General features: G+C 39.8%; 1 protein-coding gene across 4 annotated transcripts in view; it reads left to right on the top strand.

Annotated features, from left to right (window-relative positions):
* Window positions 1–26110, top strand: part of ST6GALNAC3 (ST6 N-acetylgalactosaminide alpha-2,6-sialyltransferase 3) — a 516687-nt gene that overhangs the window by 220333 nt on the left and 270244 nt on the right. For all 4 annotated transcript variants that reach the window (XM_029948936.1, XM_029948935.1, XM_029948937.1 and 1 more), the window contains exon 2: window positions 6104–6298. In XM_029948936.1, the coding sequence (XP_029804796.1) occupies window positions 6104–6298 (195 nt within the window). The remainder of the gene's footprint in view (window positions 1–6103; window positions 6299–26110) is intronic.

Genomic DNA, 26110 nt, shown 5'->3' with positions numbered 1-26110 from the left:
TACAGAAGTATTTCTCCAACTATAACACTCCTTAAATATTATGTTCTATTAAGACTGACATTGGAGCTCCTGAGTGGCTCAGTCGGTTAAAATCCCCACTCGATTTTGACTCAGGTCATGTCCTCACATTTCGTGAGTTTGAGCCCTGCATTGGGCTCTGGGCCAAAATGTGAAGCCTGCTTGAGATCCTCTTTCTTCTTCTGTCTTTGCTCCTCCCCAGCTCACACTCATGTGTGCATGTACACAGTCTCTCTCTCAAAATAATAAGTTAAAAGACTATGATGATTGTTCGTACATATACACTGTATCTGGATTTTAATCCTAGTGTCCCTACTAGGAGAAGGACAGCCAATTGCTAAAAGTAACAATTGCAGTTCTCATATTGATAATTTAACATCTATTCATGATATCTGACGATGTGGTCCGTACTGCTCTTGTCCTTGTCTTTCCAACATCCATTGACCACATCATGTCCAGAGTAAGTTCTCCAAAATCAAACTTTATCCTGTCTATCCCCACTTAGACCCCTTCTTTGGTTTCTGTGGTATAAGTCCAGATTCCTTGGCATGATACACAAGAACTTCCATAGTCTGATTCCTGTCTGCCTCTCTAGGCCACTCCCTCTGCCCTCCTCAAAGCCTACTCTCAAAGTGTATTTCTTTTAGGTTATCACATTTTCTTCAGCAGCTTTATGGATTCTGAAGTGCTACATATTCTCTTATGTTGGCCTTGTTTGGCATTCCCTACTCTCTCCTAGATGTCCTCAATGATTCTCTCACCAGCTCTGCTGCCTAAGTAAGGACTCCACTAAGTTAGGTCGGGCCCCTTGTTATTACCTCCCTTTCCTCACCCCCTCCCAAATAATGGCGATATTTCCCCCAGAGTTCACTATAGTTTAATAAGCAGGATCCAGTTTGTTGATTCAATAGATAAATAAAACAAATGAGGATTTTGTGTGTATACTCTGAGCTTTGCTAATTCATCCTTGTACAAATGAGAAGAAGCTTATTGTATTTTGCGAGAACCACACTTGGAGCTTGGCCAATGACACAAGGTAGAATTAAAGTGATGGCACAGTTTTCTATATGGGAGAAGATTTTGTATTTGATAGGGACACAAATATGCAGTGGGTAGGCACTCGTCAATGTGTGAGGTATTTGAGTACTGATATAAATAACACAAACAACCCAAATATTTGTTATTGGATAAACTACAGCATATGGACAAAAATATATACAACTTTACCCTACAATGCAACTACTTCAGGCATTAAATAATATCATTTAAATAGAAAAATACAGCCTTATGCTATTGTTTATCATTTATGAAAAAGAAACAAAAAAATCTAGCAACTAATTAAATTAAAAGGTAAATATTTTATCCTGAGGTTAAAGGCTGATTCTGTGGTCGAAAGAATAAAAGCATACAAACATTAATATAGCTTGGAAATTTGCTAGGTCCAAATATTTGCAATTGTTTTCTCCCTCAATCTTGAATTCTCTGTGGATTTTATTTTGAAAGAGGTATTTCTGCTATAAGACTGATAAATGATATTCCAACTCTAAAGAGCAAGCAACTGGAATGCCACATTTTTGATGCATATTTTTGCAGCACAGAGGGGATTAAATTCTAAATGTCTCAGCTGTTAAAGGCCCCTTCAGACTTGCCCGAAATGAGGAACAAAGAAGGAGAAAGCTTTCGCTAAAGCAATTCATCAGATCTATTTGGGCACAGTGACATTCTCTCAGAGCTTGTGTGGATAAGTTGCACTGAGCAGTTTAAGGGTGTGCAGCTGCTTGGAATATTCAAGAAAAAGATATCCAGGTTTTCTTCATGCATTCACATGGGCTGGCTAATTCTTACCAACTGGCTAATGGCCAACAAGGCTCTGACAATTAGTAATTACATCATCATAGTAACATCTCCCGTTGAGTATTCTTTGTGTACCAGAACTGTGCTCTGCATTTTCCACCCGTTGTATCATTCGTCTTCCTTTTTTTTTTTTTTAAGTAGGCTCCTTGCCAAAGGCAGAGCTTGAACTCATGACCCCGAGATTGAGAGTCACATGTTGTACCAACTGAGCCAGCCAGATGCCCTTAACATTCATACTTCTGATCTTAGAGGAATAACCTAGTAAATGTAATGCCAGTTATTTGCAGTATGAAGAGTTTGTCAGATTGAGTTTTATGCATTAGAAACTTGATGAGTACTTCCTGTTATTTTTTCTCACCTAGTTGCTGGCTGTTGGGTCTAGGAGAGGGTCTGATTATTTCCGTAAAGGCAGCCATAATTACTTCCATACACAGATTGTTACACATGTAAATAGGTAGCCTTCTAATTTGCTGAGTAGACTCAAAACAATTGCTAGAACAAGTCACTGATGGAATAAACTTAAGTAACTTGAAACAAGGCAACATGGATGGCGATTTTAAATAAGGTGACGTGATTGATACGTTTTCACTTGATCGAAAAGTGAAGAATGTTTAGAATTATAAAGCATAGCACTTTTGCATTTATCCTTTCATTGTCCTAATATAAGATGGATGGGACAGATAATTTGCATCTGACTGAATGTGTCTGGCTCACTATTTTTTGTTTTGATTTGTACCCTGTCTACTTCCCTACCATCATCTCCCCCCACAGACAGTCTATGTAGTCTTTTTACCAAATGATTTGCAAATTTCTGACCAATTTGAGGCCTTAATCTGTGCTTTTCCCTCTGCTGGAATGCTCTTCCCATCTCCACTTGTCTAACTCCTTCTCATTCTTCAGGACTCCGTTTCAGTACTGCCTCCCCAAACAAGCATTCCCTGGAATGTCCCACCCACAACCCTTCCCACTTCCTCTGGGCTGGCACAGTGCCCTGTGCACACCTCCATGGCCTCTTTTGACAGGTGGCATTATTCATTTCTGTTTACTTGCCATCTATACTCAGGTGTGACTCTCTGGAAGCATAGTTCATCTTTTATGGTTTCATTTCTCCTTTTCAGCACCTCACCGAGTCTACACAGTATGGACTCAATGAGTGCATATGACTTGAAGGAGTAAATACTTTCATATATATCATACACATTAGTATTTTGTTACTTCCCCAACTCCCCATCCCTCCCCGTCCCCAACACACACATTCTCAATGCCTTCTGGTGTGGTAGACTTTAAAAAGCCTCATCTATGGTTTTTATTGTAATTGCTAAAGCTCAAGGTCACAGTTTGGCAGGAATGACTGCTAGAAGGATGCACATCAATGTTGTGTCCTGCTGTCCTTGCTGTCTGGAGTACAGGATGTGTTTGAAATTACACCTTTTCTAGTGAAAGTTCAGGGTGATTTTATATCAGCACTTTGAGAAGGTTTTCATGTTAAATAAGAATGTCGAAACATAAAGAGAGGCAAAGAAGCAGGTCCAGGCAAAGCCTGAGCTATGAAAGGAACACCTCTGCCCACTGCAGAATATGATTCCAGGTCAAGCACAGAAGAGTCTGTCTGGCTTCCATTCTTCATTTGCTCCCCTCATCCTCTCTGTGCTCATTACTTGGTTCCCTTTGATGAAACATGGGAGGCAGACATGGATTACCAGGGAGAAGGCTTTTACAACTGTGATCTCATTCCATTTTGAAGTTGCTCTCAAAATGGATGATTTATTTTCCTCTCATATATGCATTATGTATGTGTGCCTACGCGAGATCAGCGAATTCAGAAAGGCCCTCTGTGCCTTTGTCCCCAGACCCCCAGCCATGCAATGCAATGCAGCAACCAGTAGAACCAGAGAGTGATGCAGGGCTTTGGAAAAGACAAAGGCAGAAATCCCATCTGGGTCTCCTTCAAAGAAAACTGCTGTTTTGCAACAAGCTACCGGATGGCAATAAAAAAGGTTCTTACCTGTTTACTTAATGGGTGACTGGCCCCTTTGCTTTTATTTAGCCATCTGTTCTGGTCTATGTCCCTTTAAACTTGTAAGATCCATCACCTCATTTAAGCTGTTACCTTGACACATTGCAATGTTGTGGACATAATGATTCCACAGAGGAGCAAATTAAAACAGTTTTTCATGATTAGAAGGTTAAATGAGGTAAGGCTGTGGTAGTTAGTGGCGAGATAAGGGGTTTTGAGGAGGCAGAACTCAAGGGACTTTCAGGTGATTGGAAAATTAGGCTGGCTAGACAGAGGGACGGGGTTTTCCAAATTATGGGAGCTGAGCAAGAGCAAAGACTTCCTTTGGGATCTCTGACTTCTGGGAGCTTTATTCTCCTGTCCTTGCAGAGATTGTGAATCCTGGCTGGGGAGGAACAGGGGCTGGCTTTGGGTTTCTTTCCTCCTTTGAGACATTCTATGAAGAGCAAAAAGAAGTTTATTTCACTAAGAAGTGGTGAGCTGGAAACACAACAGCATATATCCAGTCATTCCTGGAAAGTTATTTGGCTTCCCTTAAGTTTGAAGAAGAATCGAGGGCCAAGCCCAGCTTTGTGGAGGAATATCTGATTGTATCTTCACCCTGGACTTCAAGGCATGGCTGTTCCTGCCATCCACCCTCTGCCCTGCCCTTTCTTCTTACTCTAGACGTGACCTTCCCCATGACTCCTGGATGGCTCCATTCAGATGACCCACCATCTGATGAAAACTAGGACTTAGAACGCCAAGGGCTTTATCTCCTTACTCTGTTAAATCATTTCTTACTCTGACCACCCTGGTTTCTCCTGATATGACCACTATTCTTGCAATAACCTGGATGCAAAATTTTCCATCTGCACCTCTATCCGATCAGGAGCCAGTGTTCTCTGCCTGCCACCTAAGTTGAGTTTCTCATATCTTTTTCTGCCTTTGTACTCCTCTTGCCACTGCTCTAGTTTCCATCCCTCGTTACTTTTGTCCTAGTCAGTCAGAAGAGCCTTCTCACTCATTGCTGCCTATCTTTAGTTCCTCCCTGCTCCAAAACATCTGAAACAGTGATACTTGATTATAATTTGTAGGAGTCACCTTTAAAAAATTAAACAAGCAACAAACAAAATCTCCTTTGATTTTCCATCACCTGCCACCCTCGGTAGACTTCTCAGCTTGGTGTTTCAGGGAGTCCCTAAAGTTATCATTTGTTGTTTCTGGCCTTTTCTCCTCCTCTGCACCCTAGGAAGACAAAGTGCTATGTAGCTATGAATCACCCCATGTTTTCTTGCCTCCTTGCTCTGTTCCCTCTACCTAGAAAGCTTCACTTACATATCTCTACTGATTAAAATTCATGCATTTTATCCAGCTCAATCTCAAATACATCTCTGCTTTCCCCCACCCCAGTCAGATGCATTTGCTCCTGCCTTTGCTCCATGGCAACACATTAAGGGGGATGTTCTTACACTGCTTGGCATGGATTTTTTTCCCTACTTACATTCTTAGCTTTTTGAGTCTTATTTTTGCATAGTCTTTTATGACACAGGCAGCTCACTGCCTGTAGCGGGTGCTAGATATGGGAACAAGGTAATTGTTGATAATTTTTCTACAAAGATGGGAAAAATATAGTCATTCACTCACTCAACTATTTCTTGGGTGCCTACAATATGTTAGGCACTGTGTTATGGACCTAGGATACAGAGAGCAGTATGACAGTACATGCTGGTTCTCTACGAACTCGCAGTTAGATGGAGGAAAAGTCATATAAAAATTATGCAATGAAAAATGTGCAGCCATAGAAGCGCCTTCAAGGAAGGGGAGTGGCAGGTGGGACTCTGTCAGGATAAGTAGGTTGTGGTAAAGGGACACTGGTGGGAGGGGATGGAGCAGTTAGGAAGGGCTTCCTATAGTTGGAAATGTCTCATTTGCCTTTCAAAAACTGAATAGAAGTTGTCAAGGAATGTGGGGAAGTAAGGAAGGGTAGGGATGGAATGGAAAGATAATCTAAGAAAGCTGCTCTGCTTGTTCTCAGAGGCTCGCTAAAGCAACCTGATCACCAAATGATGATATTCTTCTCCAAATGAAATCTCCTAAATGACACAATCCTTTTATCCCTTTGAAAGAAAATGAGAGGGAGAGAAAAGGATCTCCCTCTGTGACTACTTTTGGTTGAAAATCATTCATTCACTCATTCATTCATTCATTTTTTTTTTTTTTAATGTCTTGTAGAGAAAGTCTATGATTGCAGTGAGCTTCGTAGCAGCGTTCCTCTTCCTGCTGGTTGTGCGCCTTGTAAATGAGGTGAATTTCCCACTGCTGCTAAACTGCTTTGGACAGCCTGGCACAAAATGGATACCATTCTCCTACACATACAGGCGGCCCCTTCGAACTCACTATGGATATATAAATGTGAGAACACAAGAGGTAAGACCTCAGAGGGTTTCCTAGGATTCATGGGTATCCATGGTAACAGTTTTTCTTTAGGAGCAAGATGGCTTCCAATCACTGAACTTACTTGCTCTGGCCCCCCAAGCTTCTTTGGGTCCCCGATATTTTCAGTTTTCTCATCCTCAGACATTGTGACATACTGACACATGTCTAATGTCTGCTGCCCCTCCCACATCAAATCTTCTGATTCTCTAGCTTCATGTGGAGTTGAGGAGGCAATTACTTGTTTTCCTGATGGTTTAACATACATGTCTTTCTATTTTAAAACTTTGGTCAGCAGTTACCAGCTGGAGAAATGGCTGGCTTTATTTCCTGGAGGTCAACTGGTTGGGGACAGCTCTTTGTAGAACTGCAGAGAAGCATTTATATTCTTTAAAACTCTGTAATCCTTAGACCTGGAGCTAGAAAGGCCAAGCTGATTTTAAAATTCTTCGTGGCTGCCAAGATAATAGGATTTAAAGAGTTTCCAAATTTAAAGGGGTTAAAATCATTTAAATCCTATAATCACTGAACCTCTAAATCTTTGTAGCCAGTTGGTAGTAGAGGAGAGGATGGAGGTATATGGACAATAGAAAGTATAATACACTATTCTAGTAGCCCCCTTTAAGCAAATATTTACATTTTGGAGCGAAGTAAAGAATAATGACCCTCTCAAAATGTAGGAAGTGTATAGAAGTCATTAATAGCATGGTTTTTTACTATTTGTTTCTATAGAATGCAATATATGTGAGTTTAATATTGCTAGATGCAAAGGCCAAGCCTGTTTGAAGTTGTTGGTGACAAGGGGATGTCATCAGTATGTCTACATCACTGGGAAGAGTTTTGGATCAGATCCCATTGACAGGTCATTTTGTAAAGATACTAAAGAGGAAACTCATGTGTAGAATGCTGATTCTGTCCTGAGAGTTATTCTTAGTGTCCGGGGTGGATACTGAATGCTGGCCGGGTCTGTCCCCTTGTGTAGGCAATATCATACCTGAGTCAGTCCTTCTGGTTAATTTGATACTTTGAAAATTGTTTCTGTATCTGCAGGATTTACAGGCTTTTTATTAGATCTTTATAGTAAAATAGAAAAAGACACCGTTAATAACATATAAATTCTTAGGAGCTTTGCTTGATGTTTATCCTTTAATTGGGTTTAAATCAATTTTTTAAAGTGTCCATTGGTTGAATTTGTTGAGTGTTGTAATAAATTGATTACCTATAGAAAAATGTATCTCCTAGAGAGTAATTTCTCTCACTCTCGTCTTTTGGTACTTTGATTTTTGGCCATCATTGAATATTCTATAACTACTGGATTGTGTTAGTCATTTCATAAGTGTCTATCACAGAAAGAAAATCAAATGTGAAATAAATGTCTCATGAATTACTCTTGTGAGAGAAATCCCACCAAATATTAAAGACCCTGTCATGCATCTAAATATTAATGGATTCATAACACCTGGTGGCTCAGTCAGTTAACACCCGACTCTTGATTTTGGGTGAGGTCATGATCTCAAGGTTGTAAGATTGAGGCCCATGTTGAGCTTCACACTGAGCATGGATCCTGCTTAAGATTCTCTCTCTCCCTCTCTGTCTGTCCTGTCCTTGCTCCTGCACGGGCATGTGCACATACTCTTTCTCTCAATAAATAAGTATATATATAATTATAAACAGATGTATGTTATATATGTTAGATCTTGGACTCTTACTAGAAAGCTGACCTGGGGATGCAGTTATTTAATTAACCACCTCAACCAGAGTACCCTTTGAAATTCTGTTGGTATAGTTTTTATTTTTTAATTTCTTTTCTTTTATTTATTTAGTTTTGAGAGACAGAGGTGGGCGAAGGGAAATATTAAGCAGGCTCCACACCCAGCACAGAGCCCCACATGGGGCTCAATTTCATGACCATGAAATCATAATTGAGCCAAGATCAAGTGTCAACACTTAACCAACTGAGCCACCCAGGCACCCCTGTTGGTATTAGTTTTTTAGTACAGTGACTTTATTAAAGGATATTGATCATTTATTTTGCTCCTGCAGAGGTTCTATCTTGGGAGGAAACATAATTACTAGAAAGAGTTTTTAAGCTTCGGAGGCACACGGGCATGATTTACATGCCAGTTCTGACATGTAGGAAGTAAGGATGACAGCATCACCTAAGTTATCATAAATACCAGATTGGTAAATATAAATTAAGAATCTGGCAATAGCAAGTGTTGGTGAGGTGTAGATCAGGAATTCTGGTGTACTAGTAGGGCCAACATAAATTGGAGCAACGACTTTGGGAAAAACAGTTTCCTGTAATTGAGTAAAGTTGAAGATCTGCACACACCATGCCCCAGTGTTTCCAGTCATTGATGTAGTCAGTGGAGACACCCATGAGCACAGGCACCAGGAGGCATGGACTGCATGTGCGGCAACATTATTCATAACAGCTAGAACCTGGTAGCAACTGAAATGTCCGTCAGTAGGAGAACAGATTGCATTTGTGCTACACGCACTGGAATACCATGCAGCAACGGCAGTGCTGGAACCGCAGCTTTGTGTGACGCTAGGGCTGAATCTTGCACAAGCAATTTTGAGCAAACGATGCAAAAATAGTGGAATCCAGAGTGTGATTCCATTTATAGATCACAAGAAAAGGCAAAACTAAATGATGTTGCTTAGGGACATATATAGGAGAGAAAAATACAAAGGAAGAAAAAGGTAAGGAAATTATCATTGTAGGAAGGAGAAGAGCAGTTACCCCTGAGAGACGGGCAGTTTGCGATCAGTGTGGGTTGCTGGGGTATTTGCAATCTCCTGTCTTCCGATCCAGTTGTAGGCTGCAGGGGTGTTTACATCCTCCCTCTTTGTTAAGTATGTGTTCATGTTGTTTCATTTTTATGCCTGTCTATTTCATATTAAAAAATTACAAATATGTTCTGACCCAGGTAGAATATTTATTGACCAGGAGTCACACAGAGCACCTCACCTAATTTACAGCAAGAAGTAACTAAAAAGAAGCACTGGGGGATTAAGCGATCTAAAACAAGAAATATTTGAAATAGGCAATTTCATCTTATGTAAAGACAAACAGACAATGTGGTAAATTTACTGTGCATGATAGAGAAGTTCCATATTGTAACATGAGAGCAGGTGATGAGCAGAAAATTTTGCATGGAAGTTGAAATGTAATTTAATAACATCAAAAGAAAATGGCAGATTTTCCTCTAAACACAGTCCGTTTTAGGCTACATTGGGAGGAAAACAGAATTTTGTGGTTCCCTATCTCCTTGTTCAGTGATTTCATCTTTCCTTCTCACAGTTCCACCCCACCCCTGTGTCTGAGCTTCAGTCTTACTTCAAACTCTCTGTATTCTGGTCCTCACCAAATAATGATTTTAGATGCAATCCTTCCCAGAGATGGTCGCGTTTAATTAAGGCTTGCATTACATAAAGGAAGAAAAAGTCCTCGAGAACCAGAGTAACATAGCTTAAATGGCAGGTGCTACACTTGGTGTTATGGGACAAACAGCTTCAATAGGGACCCTCAAACCTTGCTTCAAAGGTACCCACACGCTCCTATGTTCCTGTTCCTTCTGTTTTAATCTGGAGAAGGGTCAATGGCCATGGCTTAGCTGAGTAAGTAGTCACCAAGCTGATGGGTTTATTTTAATTTCTTGGTCCCTGGGGTGTTTTCAGAAATTTCTCAAAAGAAGGCATTAAGCTATCTAGAAACCGCCAGACTTCCAAGAATTTTTTAAACATGTAGACATGTCAGCAAATGATTTCCAGACCTAGAACATCTGCAGACATGATTATTGCTGATGATGGCTTTGTCACTCGATGTTGCTGCCATTAAACAAGGGTTTTATGAGTGAAAATGTTTATAAGAAAGAATCTCTCTCCACTACTGTCTAAAACAAAGTGGGGGTAGAATGGCAGAATTCGAAGATTTAGTGGACATTGGAGAGAGCAGGATTGCTTGGGAGCAAAATCTGATTCTTTGTTTATCTTTAAAATAAGATGAACTCTGGTCCCTTCGGCTTGGCACAAGTGGAAGTATAGGCAGTCTTATAAATTTGTGAAAGTCTGTCCTGAAGGTCCCACAGAGAGTAAATTATACTCTATTCTAGCTTGGATTGATTTTACCAATTCACCTGGTTCTTAAATAACCTATTCTCAACAGAAGTACAAGAAGTAAAAGTACAAGGAATACAGGAAAGATAGTTTGTTTTTATATTTTGTTTTTACTTAGTTTTAAAACTTGTTTATTTATTGTGAAAGAGAGAGAGCATGTGTGCAAGCAGGGGAGAGACAGAGAGAGAGGGAGAGAGAGAATCCCAAGCAGGCTCTGTGCTGTCAGCACAGAGCTCCATCCATGCAGGGCTCAATCCCTCAAACCCATGAACCATGAAATCAAGACAGGAGCTGAGATCAAGAGTTAGATGCTCAGCAGTCTGAGAGCCCCTCAGGCACCCACTTGTTTTTTAAATTGTGGTAGTATTCTTTTTTCCTGATCTAGACCCATAAAAAAGAATAAGTTTTGAAAACTATGAAGACTATTTTAGTGAATATAAATTGAAAGAATTTAAGTATCCTTCCCAGCAAAACAATGACAGTCTAAATACAATGCAATTGCTGATTGCCTCCCCCCTCCCACTTCTTTGTCCCATGGCCCTTCTCTTTCTTAACTAGTACAGGCTAAAGTTCTTATCTTTGGAGGAGGGGAAGTCTTGAGAAGCAGGGAAGTAAAATGAGTTACAGCTAACTGGGTGAGGGCTGAAGTTCTGAAAGTCCTTGCTGGCCACGGAACCCAGAATTCCTCATCAATACTCATGTGTAACTGTGAGGTAGTGCCAAATTGAAGTTTGGACCCGGGGAGATTTAGGTTTTGTAGTGGGCCTACACGCCCCCGGCGTCCACTTCACTTTACTTCCTGACCCACCAGCTGCTCAGATTTGCCCTTCCCCATCATTACTGTGTTAGTAAAGCAACTCTGTATTTTAATAGGACTGACTTTGGGGGAACCCCACCTATAGCATTATGGCAGAGTTTGACCTTTGACATGGTTAAAAGGCATATGACACCTCGTGTTTCCAAAAAATCCATGTTTATACTTGGTAATAACCTATGAAATCTGCTTTCTCCTTAATGCAAATGTTAATGATTTGTTTTAATTTAATTAATTGAGGCAGATAGAGAAGGTGTAAAAAGACTAAGGTACCATAGGGCTTGCTTCAAGGCAGCCATTGTTCCTCCATGTTTGAAATCATGGAAGATTTTGAGGAAAAGAGAAAGGAAATGAACTTCAGGCTAAAGTCTATTTAGTTTCTAGACCACAGAATGAGTCATTGTGTTGTCTTTTTTGTTGGGTGACCCAGTGTGAAGACATTGCTCAGAGCAAGCAACCTGCAACTTATTTGCATTAACTATTAGATAAGAGAATCAAGCACTGGCAATCAATAGGATGCCCAGCCAGATCCTGCTGGTGATTGGTAGGGGTGACAGATGTCTCCCTCACATCTGATAAGAGAATATAGCACGCTTGAGCTGCAGAGAATTTCTGGTATTTGGGGAAGAGTGCCCTTTCAGGTACCTAAAGATGTGCTATGTGAAGAGACACAGGATTTCTGGAACGTAGCGATCAAGTTGTAGGGCTGCATATTGATTTGCTTAACAATTTAATGAGGCCGAAATATGCCTCTTTTAAAAATGAGAACATTTTAAAGCCTCAAGTAGACTAAATAAGAATACTTAGGATCAGTTGCTGTGACAGACAGGCCGCACTAGCCTAATTAAAGATGTGCATAACATATTGATGTTGCAATAGAATTTCCTGAATTGTGGTTATAGCAACAATTAAGGAACATAGCTGACTTTCTTGGCCATAAAAGCACACACTCCACAAATTCAAATAAATGTACACATGTAACTAAAGCTGACATGAATAGACTTTCTATATTTGGGAATATAGGCGTTGGATTTTACATAAGTATATTGAGAGCAATTATATGCAAATGAATGTTCCAAAAGTTTAAATCTGATCAATTTAGTTGATAATTAAATTCTGAATATTCACATTTGTGTAATCGTAAAGCAAAAGAAGTTTCAACTATTAAATTGTTATAGAAAAGGAAACAACTAAATTAACATATCATAAAGATTACTTATTTGGCATGTGCATATTGGATTCATTATTTTTAAGATAATTTATCTTTTTCCTAAGTATGAGGGCATATGTATATTGAGTGTAGAAGAGATTAAGTTTCCTAGTCTGGTTGTGAAATAGCAAGTCCCAAACAATGTCTGCATCTCAAGGCACCCTATGCTCCAGTGCCAAATGGGAGGGACAGACAGGATGGTCTTTTATGGAAGACGTGAGATGTCCTAAGGAAAAGGATTTGGATGGGATGGAGAGAGGAGAGAAAGCAGAGTTGGGAAAAAGAGCAAGATTTAAATTTCTGAATTGACACTGTCTATTTTCCTTCAGCTCTTACCACTCTCATTTGGCCAAGTGTACTACGCCAAAAGTCAAGGTAAACTCCTAAGGTCTGCGTGGATCGTCACCGCTGCCTCGCACTCCATTGATGCATTTCTTACCTCTTTCAGATTCTGCTACCCTTGTTGCTAATCTCTTACATCCTCATTTTGCTTAGCTAGTTAACAAGTCTTTTCATTTTGTTTCATTTTAAGTTTATTTATTTTGAGAGAGACAGAGACAGCATGAGTTGGGGAGGGACAGAGAAAAAGAGAGAGAATCCCAAGTAGGTTCTGCACTGCCAGTCTAGAGCCCAACGTGGGACTTGAACCCATGAAACTATGAAATCATGACCTGAGCCGAAACCAAGAATCAGACCCTCAACCGACTGAGCCACCCAGGTGCCCCTAGTTACTCAGTCTTGGAATGCTCTTACTTTGGTCCTGCTATCTTGAAAACTATATATGGGGTCTCTCGTAATAATGCTTCCTTCCGTGTAACCCTGACAGGAACAATATATATACAATATATACAAATATACAGAAAACGCATATGTACATATATACTCACATGCATGCAATATATACATACACACATGCTTACAGAACAATTTATACTTTCTTAAATACACACAGACTTATGCATATATGCTATAGTACACAGTAAAATGGTTAAAATATATGATTAGCCAGTTAGGTGTATGTGGTTCTCTTGTGCTTGCCTACCCTCCACCGCCCCTTTATTACAGAAACAATCTCTCCCTTCGAATGATGGGTGAGCAGAAAATTCAGGCTAGTGACTGGCCAATCAAGTAATTGGTCAAAGGAGAGAGACACAGGGCCCAAGATGAGCCATTTTGAACTCTTCCCAGATTTTATTGTTTTTCTGGGTAATGCTGTGCTCTTTCCTTTGGTTTTTGAGCTGTTGAGATGTGATTCTGTAAGTGGCTGTGTCTGTGTACCCTGGAGAGAACGAGACCAAGACACTGAGAGAAGTAGACATTGGTTACAGGGCTAAAGCAGAGCATGAACAAATACTCTAGTGCTGAGACCAGTGGTTCTTAAAGCCAGTCTACCTTCCCCTGTGGTTTGGGCATATGAGCTAATAAATACCTCCTTTTTATGTGTGCTGGTTTGAACTATGATTTGGTCACTTGCAGGCAGAGTCCTAGCTGGTACATATGTTATACCTTATAGTTATTTTACAAGAACAACAACCAAAGATTCTGAAGCTCGTCTTTAAACAAGGTGTAGCCTGCAGGATGAGAGGAGCTATCTATCCAAATCCATACTTCCACACGCAGGGAGACTGGGCATGAGGAGACATGTCTGTCAGTCTGTTAGTCAGCTTGGGTGTCCACAGAGATGCATGCTGTATATCTTCCTGCTCGGGGACCCATGTTTAAGAAACTAGCTTGTTCTTTTGAGGGAGGAGAGGTGAAGGTCACAATTTCCCAGGGTCATCAAGCCAGATAATGGCCAGACAAGACTGATTACTCACTGAATCTCTAGTCTTACTCAACTGATACATCATATAGTTTTATTATAATTATTCAGATGAAATCTTCTCGATTGCTATGAGGCATCATCGGTCAAAACAGATTGATTTTCACTTTACAAATCACATTCGTTATTGATGAAAAATCCATTAGTATCACAGTTTTCAATGTAGTAATTGGTTCCCAGGAAGATACAGGGAATTTTATTCATGATCAACCCTTAGGTAGATAAATGTCCATTTTGCCAACTGCCGTGTTAACACACTTAAGAGAGGCCTGTTAGAAGTTGACATTCATTTGTGACAAGCAAAGAAACACAAAACAGGGGTGCCTCAGTGGCAGAGGCAGTTAAGTGTCCTACGTTAGCTCAGGTCATAATCTTGCAATTAGTGGGTTCAAGCCCTGCATTCTGCTCCTGCTGACAGCTCAGAGCCTGGAGCCTGCTTTGAGTTCTGTGTGTGTGTATCTCTCTCTGCCCCTCCCCAACTCATGCTTTGTCTCTCTTTCTCCCTCTCAAAAATAATAAACATTAAAAAAAGGTTTTTTAAACATTAAAAAGAAAGAGAGAAAAACCAAACAGCACCCCACAAAAAGGCACCCTGATTTGAGAGTTGAAAATGGAGCTAGAACTATGCCCCCAGTGGTAAGGGTTTTTGTTCAGTTTTCTCAAGTTCTGGCTAATAGCCCGACAGAATGACCGGCACAGTAACCACTCATTGAGTGGCAGTTAGTATTCACCATGACTATTAGTCAGTCACCAAATATTTAAGAAGTGCTTGCTCAGCTCCAGGCCATGTGCTAAGGATCAGCAAGAAACCGCACGTTAAGGAAAAACTAAAATTGGGGTTCACCAAGAGAATGAGATAGACATAGTTACAAGTGTCCTGGAATAATATCACCTAAAGGACATTGACATTTCAGCACAACAGACTTATTCCACTGCTGTTAAGAATAGAGAACTTTCAAGTAATTTCAATTAGACAATTGCACTCAATGTCTGGAAGATAATTTGTCAGTAAGTAGATGGCATCAAGGTGTGATTTCTCCAGCCTAATAATTTTCCAGAGTAGTCTTACAAAGGCTTACTTACAAAAGAAAGATATTTATTAAAGAATTCTCATTTAAAAAGTAACTCTGCAGCTCCTATGTCAAATGTCATCCCACAAGGCTTGGGAAATGGCGTATCTGGCTAATTGAGCAATCTGGCTAATAGAAAAAATTTAGTATTTAATATAGATTATTCAAAAGGAAAATGAAATCAAGAGTTCTGGTCTGGCAATATGGTGAACTAAGATAGCTGACAGTTCTCTTGCTGTAACACCACCAGCACCTGCTGGATAAAATAGGACACCTTATTTAATGCCCAGCTGGCCTTGCCAGAAAGAAGGGAAATCTTTAGGCACCAGGGACTGAGAAAGAATGGAAAGAGACATAAGCATTAACACTGATGGTGTGTGGTTTCCTGGAGTTTTATTAGTATCAACAACTGAGGGAATGTGTAATATCCAGCCTACAGGAACAGAAGGCAAGGCCTAGGTCTAGGAAAGCAGAGAGTCAGAGCCCTCCCCACCCCATGGCTCCTTCCACACAGACCTAAAGCTGGGCCTTTAACAAGCTCTGCCCTGGTGAAAACAGAGGCTAAGAAACTTGAAAACTGGCACCAGAGCAGATAAGGAGGCTTATTTAGATCTTTGGTCCTTGCATAACAAAAAATTATCCCTAGAAATTCAAAATGCTAGACCTCTACCCAAGGGGTCTTCTAGTTTTACTACTTGCATTTCTAGGAAAGCTGCAAGATGAGAAGTCACCCCCAAATTTCATTTCCTGCTAGTGATAAACTGGGGTGAAAGGGACTAAAACCCCTCTGGCGGGTGTTCCCACAACTCAGACTCAAGGGAGTCTTAAAATGCGCCATTAAAACTTACACAACACAAGCAAACAGTCTGGTTATTGTGATTATGTATGCTTTGCTATAAAAGACACCACAGTTGATTATAACGTATTTCCCTGTACCTGGTTGTGATGTTAACATAATAACAGTCATTTGCTCTCTCGTCCTCCTCTCATGGAAGAATTCTCAGTTCCAAACTGTACCTGGTTCAAGGCATTTGGGATAAGGGATTGTGGACCTGTGTACTTAAGCACTTCACATGCCATTATCTCTTTCAGTCCTTACAGACTACATACTGTTTTACTGATTTAATTAATTTTGCAAGGCCCCAAATTGGCGATTCTGTGCCAGTGACTTTAGTTGTCCTGTGAGGGCAAAGGCAGAGACTGAGATTGGACTGGTCAGCAAATTTCATTAAATGGTTTCATTGAGGGTCCATCAGTTCATCAAGCCAGAAAGGTCATTGGATCACATCACTGAATGCACTACCTGCTGGGCACCATGGTAGGCTCTGGAATTGTAAAGACAGAGTACAGAACAATTTTTCATAATGTTAAATGGTGGTAAGTGAGATAGAGTAGTTTATGTAGAGGATTGTTTGAGGTCTTGAAGTATAGACCTAGAAAGAAGGTTTGTAGACAATAGCCCAAAGTATTACCTGTAGGGATCTCTGTCTGCATGGTAAATTTTAGGTGACCTTTTTCTTAAACATGCTTTCTAGTTTTTCTACACTGAGCATGCATTGTATCTATTACTAGAAAAATTACTAAAAGTAAGTATTTTATTTTTAAAGCAGTATCCATCTGTGAAACATTTCAGAGCTGTTTTCATTATCCAAAAAATAGAATTTAAAATATATAGATAAATATATCATATGGAGTATTTTATTATTTTTTTTAATTTGAGAGAGAGAGAGAGAGAGAGAGCACAAGTGGGGGAGAAGGGCAGAGAGAGAGAGAGAGAGAGAGAGAGAGAGCGAGAATTTGAAGCAGGCTCCTTGCTCAGTGCACAGCCTGACACGGGGCCTGATCCCAGAACCGTGGGATTATCACTGTGCCAAAATCAAGTCAGATGCTCAACCGACTGAGCCACCCAGGTATCCTTCTTTGGAGTATTTTAAGAGTGAGTACTCTCCCACTCTTTAGCTGTCAGATGCTTATAGTGATTTCCTTCTGAAAAGTACAATTTAGAAAAGGGAAAAATAGTAATTTTGCGGCATAGATACCTGACAAAAACCCTCAGCCAGGTGAACAAGGTCAACATCATTAGTGATAAATCATGTTGGGAGTATGTACCCTTGGTGTGAGGCACTTTGCCTCTGTGGTCTTCTCCCAAACCCATAATCCCTGTCTAATTATGAGAAAAAAGCCCTAGACAAATATAAATTGATGACCGTTCTACAAAATACTGACCAATACTACTCAAAACTATCAGGGTTATCAGAAACAAGGATGGTCTGAGAAACCACCAAAGACAAGAGGATCCTCAAGAAGACATGACTACTAATTGTAATGTGATATCCTGGTTGGGTTCTTGGAAATGAATAAAGACATTACTAGGTCAAAACTAAGGAAATGTCAGTAAAGCATGGACCTTGGTTAATAATAATTTACCCATATTGGTTTATTAATTATAACAACTGTATCATACTATTATTAGATTTTTTTAATGTATAATTTGAGAGATAGAGAGAGAGCGAGCGAGGGTGCATAAGCAGGGAAGGGACAGAGAGAGAGGGGGATGGGATCCGAAGCAGGCTCTATGCTGCCAGCTTTGGCACTGACAGCAGAGAGCCCAATGTGGGGCTCAAACTCATGAATCACGAGATCATGACCTGACCCAAAGTTGGATGCTCAGCTGACTGAGCCACCTAGGTGCCCCAAGATAAGATTTTGATTATAAGGGAAGTAGGATGTGGGGTATTTGGGAACTCTCTATATTGTCTTCTCAATTTTTACGTAAGTCTAAAACTGTTCCAAAATAAGGAATTGATTTATTTTATTTATTTTTTATTTTTTAAAATAATAGTTTATTGTCAGATTGGTTTCCATATAGGAACTGATTTTTTTTTATTTTTTTCTGCTTTTTTATTTATTTTTGAGAGACAGACGGAAACAGCATGAGCAGGGGAGGGTCAGAGAGAGAGGGAGACACAGAATCTCAGGTAGGCTCCAGGCTCTGAGCTGTCAACACAGAGCCCAACGCAGGGCTCAAACCCACAAACTGTGAGATCATGACCTGAGCCGAAGCCAGATGCTTAACCGACTGAGCCACCCAGGCGCCCCAGGAATTGATTTTTTTAATGGCATTAGATTTTCATCCTGTGTATCTGGATGGTTGGAATTGCTATCAACTGAGACGAGGAAGACCACAGAAAGAGGTGGTTCAAAACAATTTGAAATTCATACTATTTCAGCCCTATAGGAAGGGACGTATAAGACAAATGCATTGTGAATACATCATTGTCTTAATTTTCTATACTGAATACAAGAAATACTTTTGGAAAAAAAGTGAATATTCTAGAAGTAATTCCTCTCGTCCTAAAAATTCTTAGGAAATTCAAATGCTTCAAAGATTCCTCCAAGAACACATTGGAAATCAATCTGAGCTTTTAAATTCCTGTTACTTGTACTTGTGCACTTAGGCAGTTTCCTCTGTTGTTAATGCAACCCACTTTTTGGCAACGTAAATGATTTGTAGAATTCCAAGGAAGGAAAGGTACAAGTAAATAACTTTTTGATGGTTAGATATGGTATTGCATTTTGCCAATAACTCTAATAAAGCTCAACAATGTTTATTGAATTGAGGACACTTACAAATCTTTCAATTATCTTTCCCAAAGCTCATAAGACAATGTTTTTATCATGTCCCCATAAGATGTGAACAATAACACAACAATAATGATGATGATAAGGCAACACATATAGTGCTTACTGTGTGCCAGACACCATTCTAAGTGTTTCACATACACAAATTTACTTAAATCTCATAATTCTGATAATTAGGTGTTATTATTTTCACATTTAGCAGAGAAGGGAGGCAACAGAGGCTCAGAAAGGATAAGTGACTTTTCCAAGGTTACATTGTCCTTAAGTGGAGTCGCTGAGATCCTTACCCTGGCTCAGAGCCTCGGTTCTTCACCACCACACGCGCAGCTTCCTTTACTGATGGCTAATATTTATATAGAGTAATCACATCTCTGCTCTGGAAAAAACGCACAAGTTGAGGATGAGTAGAGGGATTACTTTCTTCCTCAAACACTTCCTCTTTCATATGTCTTATATATGCCAGAGATGGGCAAATGCTCCCTGAACTAGTGAGAAAATTTCAGGTGTCCTGTATTAATAATCTTGCCCCTAGTTTTAGTAAATAGACTTCTTGAGCACCTATGATTGTATTTTTCTAGTCTCATGGTTTCTCCCAAAACCCTTGAGACAGACGTAGTTTCATTTAATTATCCTGTTGTGTGTTAGTTTTCTATTTAGTCTTTTTCTATATGTAAGCATGTTTATGACATTATAATTGTGGTGCGTATAAAAGCTTGTATCTTTTTTACATTGCTAACCATTTATCATTACATTATTCTATACTCCTGTTTTTTTTGCTTTGGAGATCCCATTATATATTTGTCTTATATTTGTTTGTTATACCAAATTGTGTGACTTTCAGTTAAGTTTTAGGAATTTCCTCTGGATTGTTTTGGTGTTAAATCTCAGTGGTCTTAAAAGCTGTTTTTCTCACTTCTTTTCAATATTTGTTGCATTAACTAGAGCTTATCAAACAATTGTAAACAACAGCCTCTAAAGAGAGTTTTGAAAAAGAGTGCTTCTAATTTTGATCACTCAGTTGAAAATTGACCTGACTTGGCTTTCTTTATTATGTTTAGAATTATTTTTCTAAAATCATATCCACCTATGTTGAATTATGTCAAATGGCTTTTTGGGCATCTATTGAAATGACTATATGATTTTTCTTTTGAAATTTATCAAGATGGCACTTTCTTATTTTGAACCACCTTTACCAATTAATTTCCTTTTTTTCCCCCATAATGTATGCATTAGTCAGAATTCTTCAGAGAAGCAGAACCCATAAGAGGTATATATATAGAGAGAGACAGATTTGTTTTAAGGAATTGGCTCATGTGATTGTGGAGGCCTGGTGAGTCTAAAATATGATGGGGTAGGCTAGCATTCTTGAGTTGCAGTTTGAGTCCAAAGACAACTTACTGACAAAAGTCCTTTTCATTTGGGGAAAGTCAGCTTTTGGTCTAGTAGGCCTTCCACTGATTGGATAAGGCCCACCCACATTATGGTGGGTAATATGCTTTACTCAAAGTCCAATTTAATTTCATCCGAACACAACTTTACAGACTCATCCAGAATAATGTTTCACCAAACATCTGACCATGATGTCTCAGCCAAGTTAACACAAAAAATTAAGCATCACAATGTATAAGGCTTTTGATGAATCAACAAATTTGAAAATATCTTACAATATGGGTTGTGGATGTGGAAATTGAGACTAAGAAAGGTTATACAACCTGCTCCAAGTCACACTTGCTCATGGTGGCAGGTCTGAGTCTTGAAATCTGGACTCCAGAGCCCCAAATTTAATCACATGATCAAGAGCATCCAGTCTGTTGACATGTTGTTCTAAATACTGGCCCCTTATTTCCTTTGTTTGGGGTTTAATTGCCTATATCTCTTGCATGTGACTTGGTCTTGATTGCTTTTGCGGATTTGGATGATGAGATTTATGACTTGAAATTCTTACTTACTACTATGAGCTGGTGTAAGTCCCCATTATCTCCTTGCAGTCCACATCTGAGCTGAGTACAAAAATGAAGCTCTCCTCCTGACTTCCTACTCTATTGTACTGCTATGCATGACAACCGCACCACCACCATTCTTGTTGTCTTGCTGACGAATTGACTTCCTATTTCTCTCCTTATAGTTTTCAAAAGAAACAGTGCTGTTTTGTAAGTTATTTCAGCCCCGTTTCAAAAGCAGTATGGCTGGTAACTGTTTCATCTTGGGCTGCCCTGAGCCTTTTAACCCTGTATTGTTGAAATAATATGAGCTTTCAGGCAGGAGGTGTTCAGGATAGCCTTTCAGAGTGAAAATGTTGATGTTCCCAGATTAAAGAGCTCCTGGTCTATGGTAATATATTCTCTTAATTTAAAATTAGGTGGAAATTGGTATCGTTTGTCAGAAATCTCCTGAGGATGAAAAATGAGGCACAGTTTTAGGTGCTGAGCTATATGCCAAGTAGCCCTTATATTTGTTTCTTAAACATCTACTTCAGAGAGGCAGACTTGTCTTTGATATCTGTGGGAGCACGAATAGGAACTGATTCCAGTTGCCCTCATCATCTCCAGAATTATTTATCTGTTTATTTACTTATTTAGTTATTTAGTGCATGGGCATGTGGTCAATTTGCTTGTTTGTTTCTTGAAACCAGCACAATTGTTATAATTCTCCTTTTCATTAAATAACCTGCTCTCAGCCTGTTGTTATCCCTACTTAGAGGCTGGGAATGGAGTCACCTAACGTGGGGTCACTCATCTCTTCAGTGAGTGGTGTGCCTGTGTGACAAATTCTTATGCTGACAAAAAACAGGAATCAAGGCAACAGAATAATATTCATCTGAGCCACCTTGACATTTTCCTGCTGCTAGGAAGCTTTCTTTTTTCTCTTTTGCTTTTAACGTAGAGGAATGCATCTTAAATTCTGTAGGCTACATAATCGTGCCCATGAGCTTTCTCTTTTCAATGCATCCTGCCCCCATAACTAGTTTTTTTCTTCTGTAAGTGATGCTAAGTATGCAGAAAGCCAATTAGGAGGTTTCACTTAGGATTCCTTTGCTAAAATGTTTCTCTAAGCTTATGTGGCGTAACTGCTAGAAAAAGATGTTAGAAGAATAGCATATTTTATATTGGTCCTTCAATTTCTCACCTTCATGCCTTAGTTCAAACTGGAAAGTTTCTCTCTGCCATCTCTCTATATAAAAAAAATTCTATCCATCCCTCAAAGCCCTGTCCAAAAGCCATTTCCTCCACAGTGGTTTGCCTGATTCTCCTTAGAAGTCATGGTTTCTACCTATGAACCCCTCAGCACTTTCTATTGCAACTAATATTGATAAACATTTCTATAAGTCTTCTTGCTTCACAAAGTTTATAGACCTATTTTCCCATTTAATAAATAATCTTGTGAACTTGATATATTCTCCATTTGAATTAAGAACGTTAAACAAAGGAAGCACAGAGAGGTTAATTTGTTAAACACCACAGGGTTGTCCCCTGTCTTCTGACATTAAATCTCTTCCTTTACCAGCTATATCCTTTCGGTCTTGAATTATTGTCATCATCTTAGCTAACCCTTCCTGAGCACTTCTTTTTGCCAGCCATTCTTCTGGGTGGTTATATGTAGCAGAAATAATACCTAACACCTCCTTTCCAGAGACTTCATCTTTAAAGCAACTCTATGCAAGATATCATTATCACCCCACCATTTACAGATAAGTACTCCAAGGTACAGAGAACTCAAGTAACCTACTCAAGATCAGATAACTCCAGGAAGTTACTGGGAGAGTCAGTTTTTCCACATCACAAATATGGTGTCTAGTCAGTGAAAATGCTATGAAAACTCCCAGCTGTCAGAAGCCATACTCGAGCGCCAAAGCAAGATTGAGCTCCATCTCCTTTCAAATCTTGCAGGAGTGCATTCCATAGGCAGAGTATAAATGCCATCAAGGACCTAGTGATCAGGAAGCCTGGGAAATATAACGGTTAGCCTTTCAGCCTTTGCTCAGCAGGACAGAGGAAGAGCACAGAAGTTAAAAGTAGATACGGAGTACTAGTAGATGATATTTAGCATAGCGTTAATGGTGATGTGAGGCCCTTGGCCATTTCTTTAGAATAAGACCCTGTTGAGATGGTCATGGAATGTTGTCACTCAGATTTGTAGTGGTTTCACTGGATCCAAAGCATCCAAAGTGGGCAACCACACAGTTTGGTGTAGGAAAAGATTGCTTGTTAACAAGTACTAGAACACAGGACTGGAAAAGGAGTGGGTGCTTTCTACAACTTCTGAGGACAAACTTGTTCTGTCTTGAATGGAGTATTAGTCAGGCGAACAGAAGCCTGGACGGTTATATCCAGATATTTTCCTGCTTGCAGTCACTTAGTGCATGTGCAACCATCCAAGGCCTATTTTTCATTTATTTATCTATTTATTCATCAACTTATCTATTTTTATTTTAGAGAGTGAGCTGGGGACAGGGACAGATGGAGAGAGAGAGAGAGAGAGAGAGAGAGAGAGAGAGAGAGAGAGAGAGACAGAGAGAGGGAGGATCTTAGGCAGGATCCACACTCAGCCCAGAGCCTGGCGTGGGGCCCTATCCCACAATCCTGAGATCATGACCTGAGCCAAAACCAATAGTCAGAGGCCCTATACTGAACCACCCAGGAGCCCCAAAGGTGTATTTAATTTTTCAACTAAGTAATGATTGACTAGAACTGTTGTTTCTTTTTTTCCACTTAAATGTTTCTTCATTAGCTTTACTTCTTGTTCATAACCATAATTTTCTAACTTCTCTTCAACTTGTCAACTTAAATGCTGGATAGATTACTACCAGTGACTCATCTAACTTGTTGTTTCACCAGTTGCTTGCAGGTTCCCACTCTAGAAAACGGTCTTAGCAGGGAAATGCCCCCTCACTGTATCTTCCCCACTACCCCCAACTGATAAGGGCACTGATAAGGCTTTGCACTGATAAGTATGTGTCTCAGGTGGGCCTTTGTTTGAAAAAGTGTCAGAGGGGCACCTGGTTGGCTCAGTTGCTTAAGCATCCGGCTTCGGCTCAGGTCATGATCTCGCGGTTCGTGGGTTCGAGCCCCATGTCGAGCTCTGTGCTGACAGCTAGCTCAGAGCCTGGAACCTATTTCAGATGCTGTGTCTCCCTCTCTCTCTGACTCTCCCCTGCTTGTGCTGTCTCTCTCTGTCTCTCAAAAATAAAATAAAAAACATTTTTAAAAAATTAAAAAAAAAAGAAAAACTGTCAGAGACTTCTTTTATGGGGAATAAGTGTAAATGTAAATGTAGACATTTGTTTACCAAAAAGACTAGTAACTTAAGAATTACTAGCTAATAATCACCCTACTTGTCAATGTATTGTGTCTTTTCCAATTAGTCCTCTCTTTTTATGAAGAACCCGGCCTAGAATATCTCATGGATTTTTTCCCCCATAAGTGTACTTTTGTGAAGTTTCCTGGGAGATTGATTGGAACACAAGGATTTCAGTGCATGGCATCCTGTTAATCAGTGCAGATTTGTTAAAGTCATTAATGTTATAAATTTCCTTGTACTTACAGTTTTCCTTACCTGGAGTTAATTCGTTGGCAGTGCATTAGTGTGGGCAGAGTACCTTCCACCAACTCAAGTGTTTTTAATGGAGCTTACTCAGTTTAATAACAGTGGAGATCCCCAAGAGAAAACAAGGCATTTGGCTCAGATTTGTGGGAGCTGAACCTACTAGAATGTTCTGCTGGGGGACTCATCACTAATCTACCAACAACTGGAGCCTGTATCCCATCAATTCCTCTTCACTGGAGCTAGGAGATGTGGTGCGCTTTCTTCATCCAGTCATTTCTTTTATCTTGCTTTTTAGTTCCTGAAAGAGACACAGGAACATTTGGAAAAGTTGGGACTCGGCAGATTGGGAGATTGATTTTCCTTTGTTGGTCCCCATAGTATTCAGATTTGAGATAAGGTACTTAACTTCCCTGGGCTCCAAGTTGCCTTCTATAGAACAGAGTCGATACCAATTCTTGCAAGGAAGTCAGGCTGTGATGAGTCAGGTTTTCATCATGTGTGGGCTGCGCTAAGTGTTTCAGGGCTAATGGCAGGCCTTGAGGTAGTGGACAAGGGGGTACAAGTTTCAGAGCCTGCGATGTGAAGACTGTTCACTCTACCGACACTGACATCTGCCCATCTCTTGGCTTCTCTCTCAAGGTCCCCACTCCCCATGGTGCTCAGTGCTGCCATCGTGCTGAATCACTTTGAATTCCAAAATACACAGTGCATTTCATACCTTTCTGAATTTCCAAATTCCTGCCTCTCCCCTCACTTGCCTGGTGAACTACTCATCTTCCAGGCCTTTGCTTGATAACCCCCTTCTTCACAGTGTGCTTTTGTTCCTGGGTAGCCTCGCATATTTCTATCAGAGCATCTATAACCTTTTATTGCCAGTACTTGTGTGCAGAGCCGACTTCCTCTCTCTAACCACAAGCTACTTAAAGGTAGGATCCTCTTTATATCTCAAGTCCCTTCCATTCTCTTCCTGCCAGTATTAGTGCCTCCACTCAGAAGGAAGCACATCCAAAAGTATTTTAAAATGTGTGAATTTCGGTGTAGTGTTTATTTCAACCCTAACAGAAAACCAGGTTGGTTTTATCCAGAGATGTGACTCTCCTTTTTTATAGTACATTCAATGGGTGGAAATGCTCAGCAAGATTTGTATTTTATAAAAATCACAGGAGAGAGGAACAGTGATCAGAAGGTATGAAGGCAGATTTGAGCTCAATATAAGCAATACCTCTCTGGGCATTGAAACTGTTCAAAGCTAGAATGTGCTATCTTGTCAAATAAAGAGGTCTCATGACTGGAAGTATTCATACCAAGACTCACAGGGATGCCGTTAAATATATATTCTTACATTGTTTTGGAAATAGGTGCTTGCCAAGATCCTTCCTAATCTCGTCTATTTTTATCTCTGTAATTCAGTTCAAATATCATTAACATTCTCATAATTTCCAATTATAGAGTTGATATCCATCAATTTATCTCAACCTTCATTAAAAATTTTTGTATTAATCTAAGTCAATGGAACAATTACCTTCTGCCTCACTCCCCAATGAATCTAGCTGTCTTTTTTTAATCCATGTTTTGTTTC

The sequence above is a fragment of the Suricata suricatta genome, chromosome 8 (genome assembly GCF_006229205.1).
Source record: "Suricata suricatta isolate VVHF042 chromosome 8, meerkat_22Aug2017_6uvM2_HiC, whole genome shotgun sequence".
NCBI classification, from domain to species: domain Eukaryota; kingdom Metazoa; phylum Chordata; class Mammalia; order Carnivora; family Herpestidae; genus Suricata; species Suricata suricatta.
The sequence above is the reverse complement of the archived record's forward strand: the minus strand, read 5'-3'. Positions and strand labels throughout refer to the sequence as shown.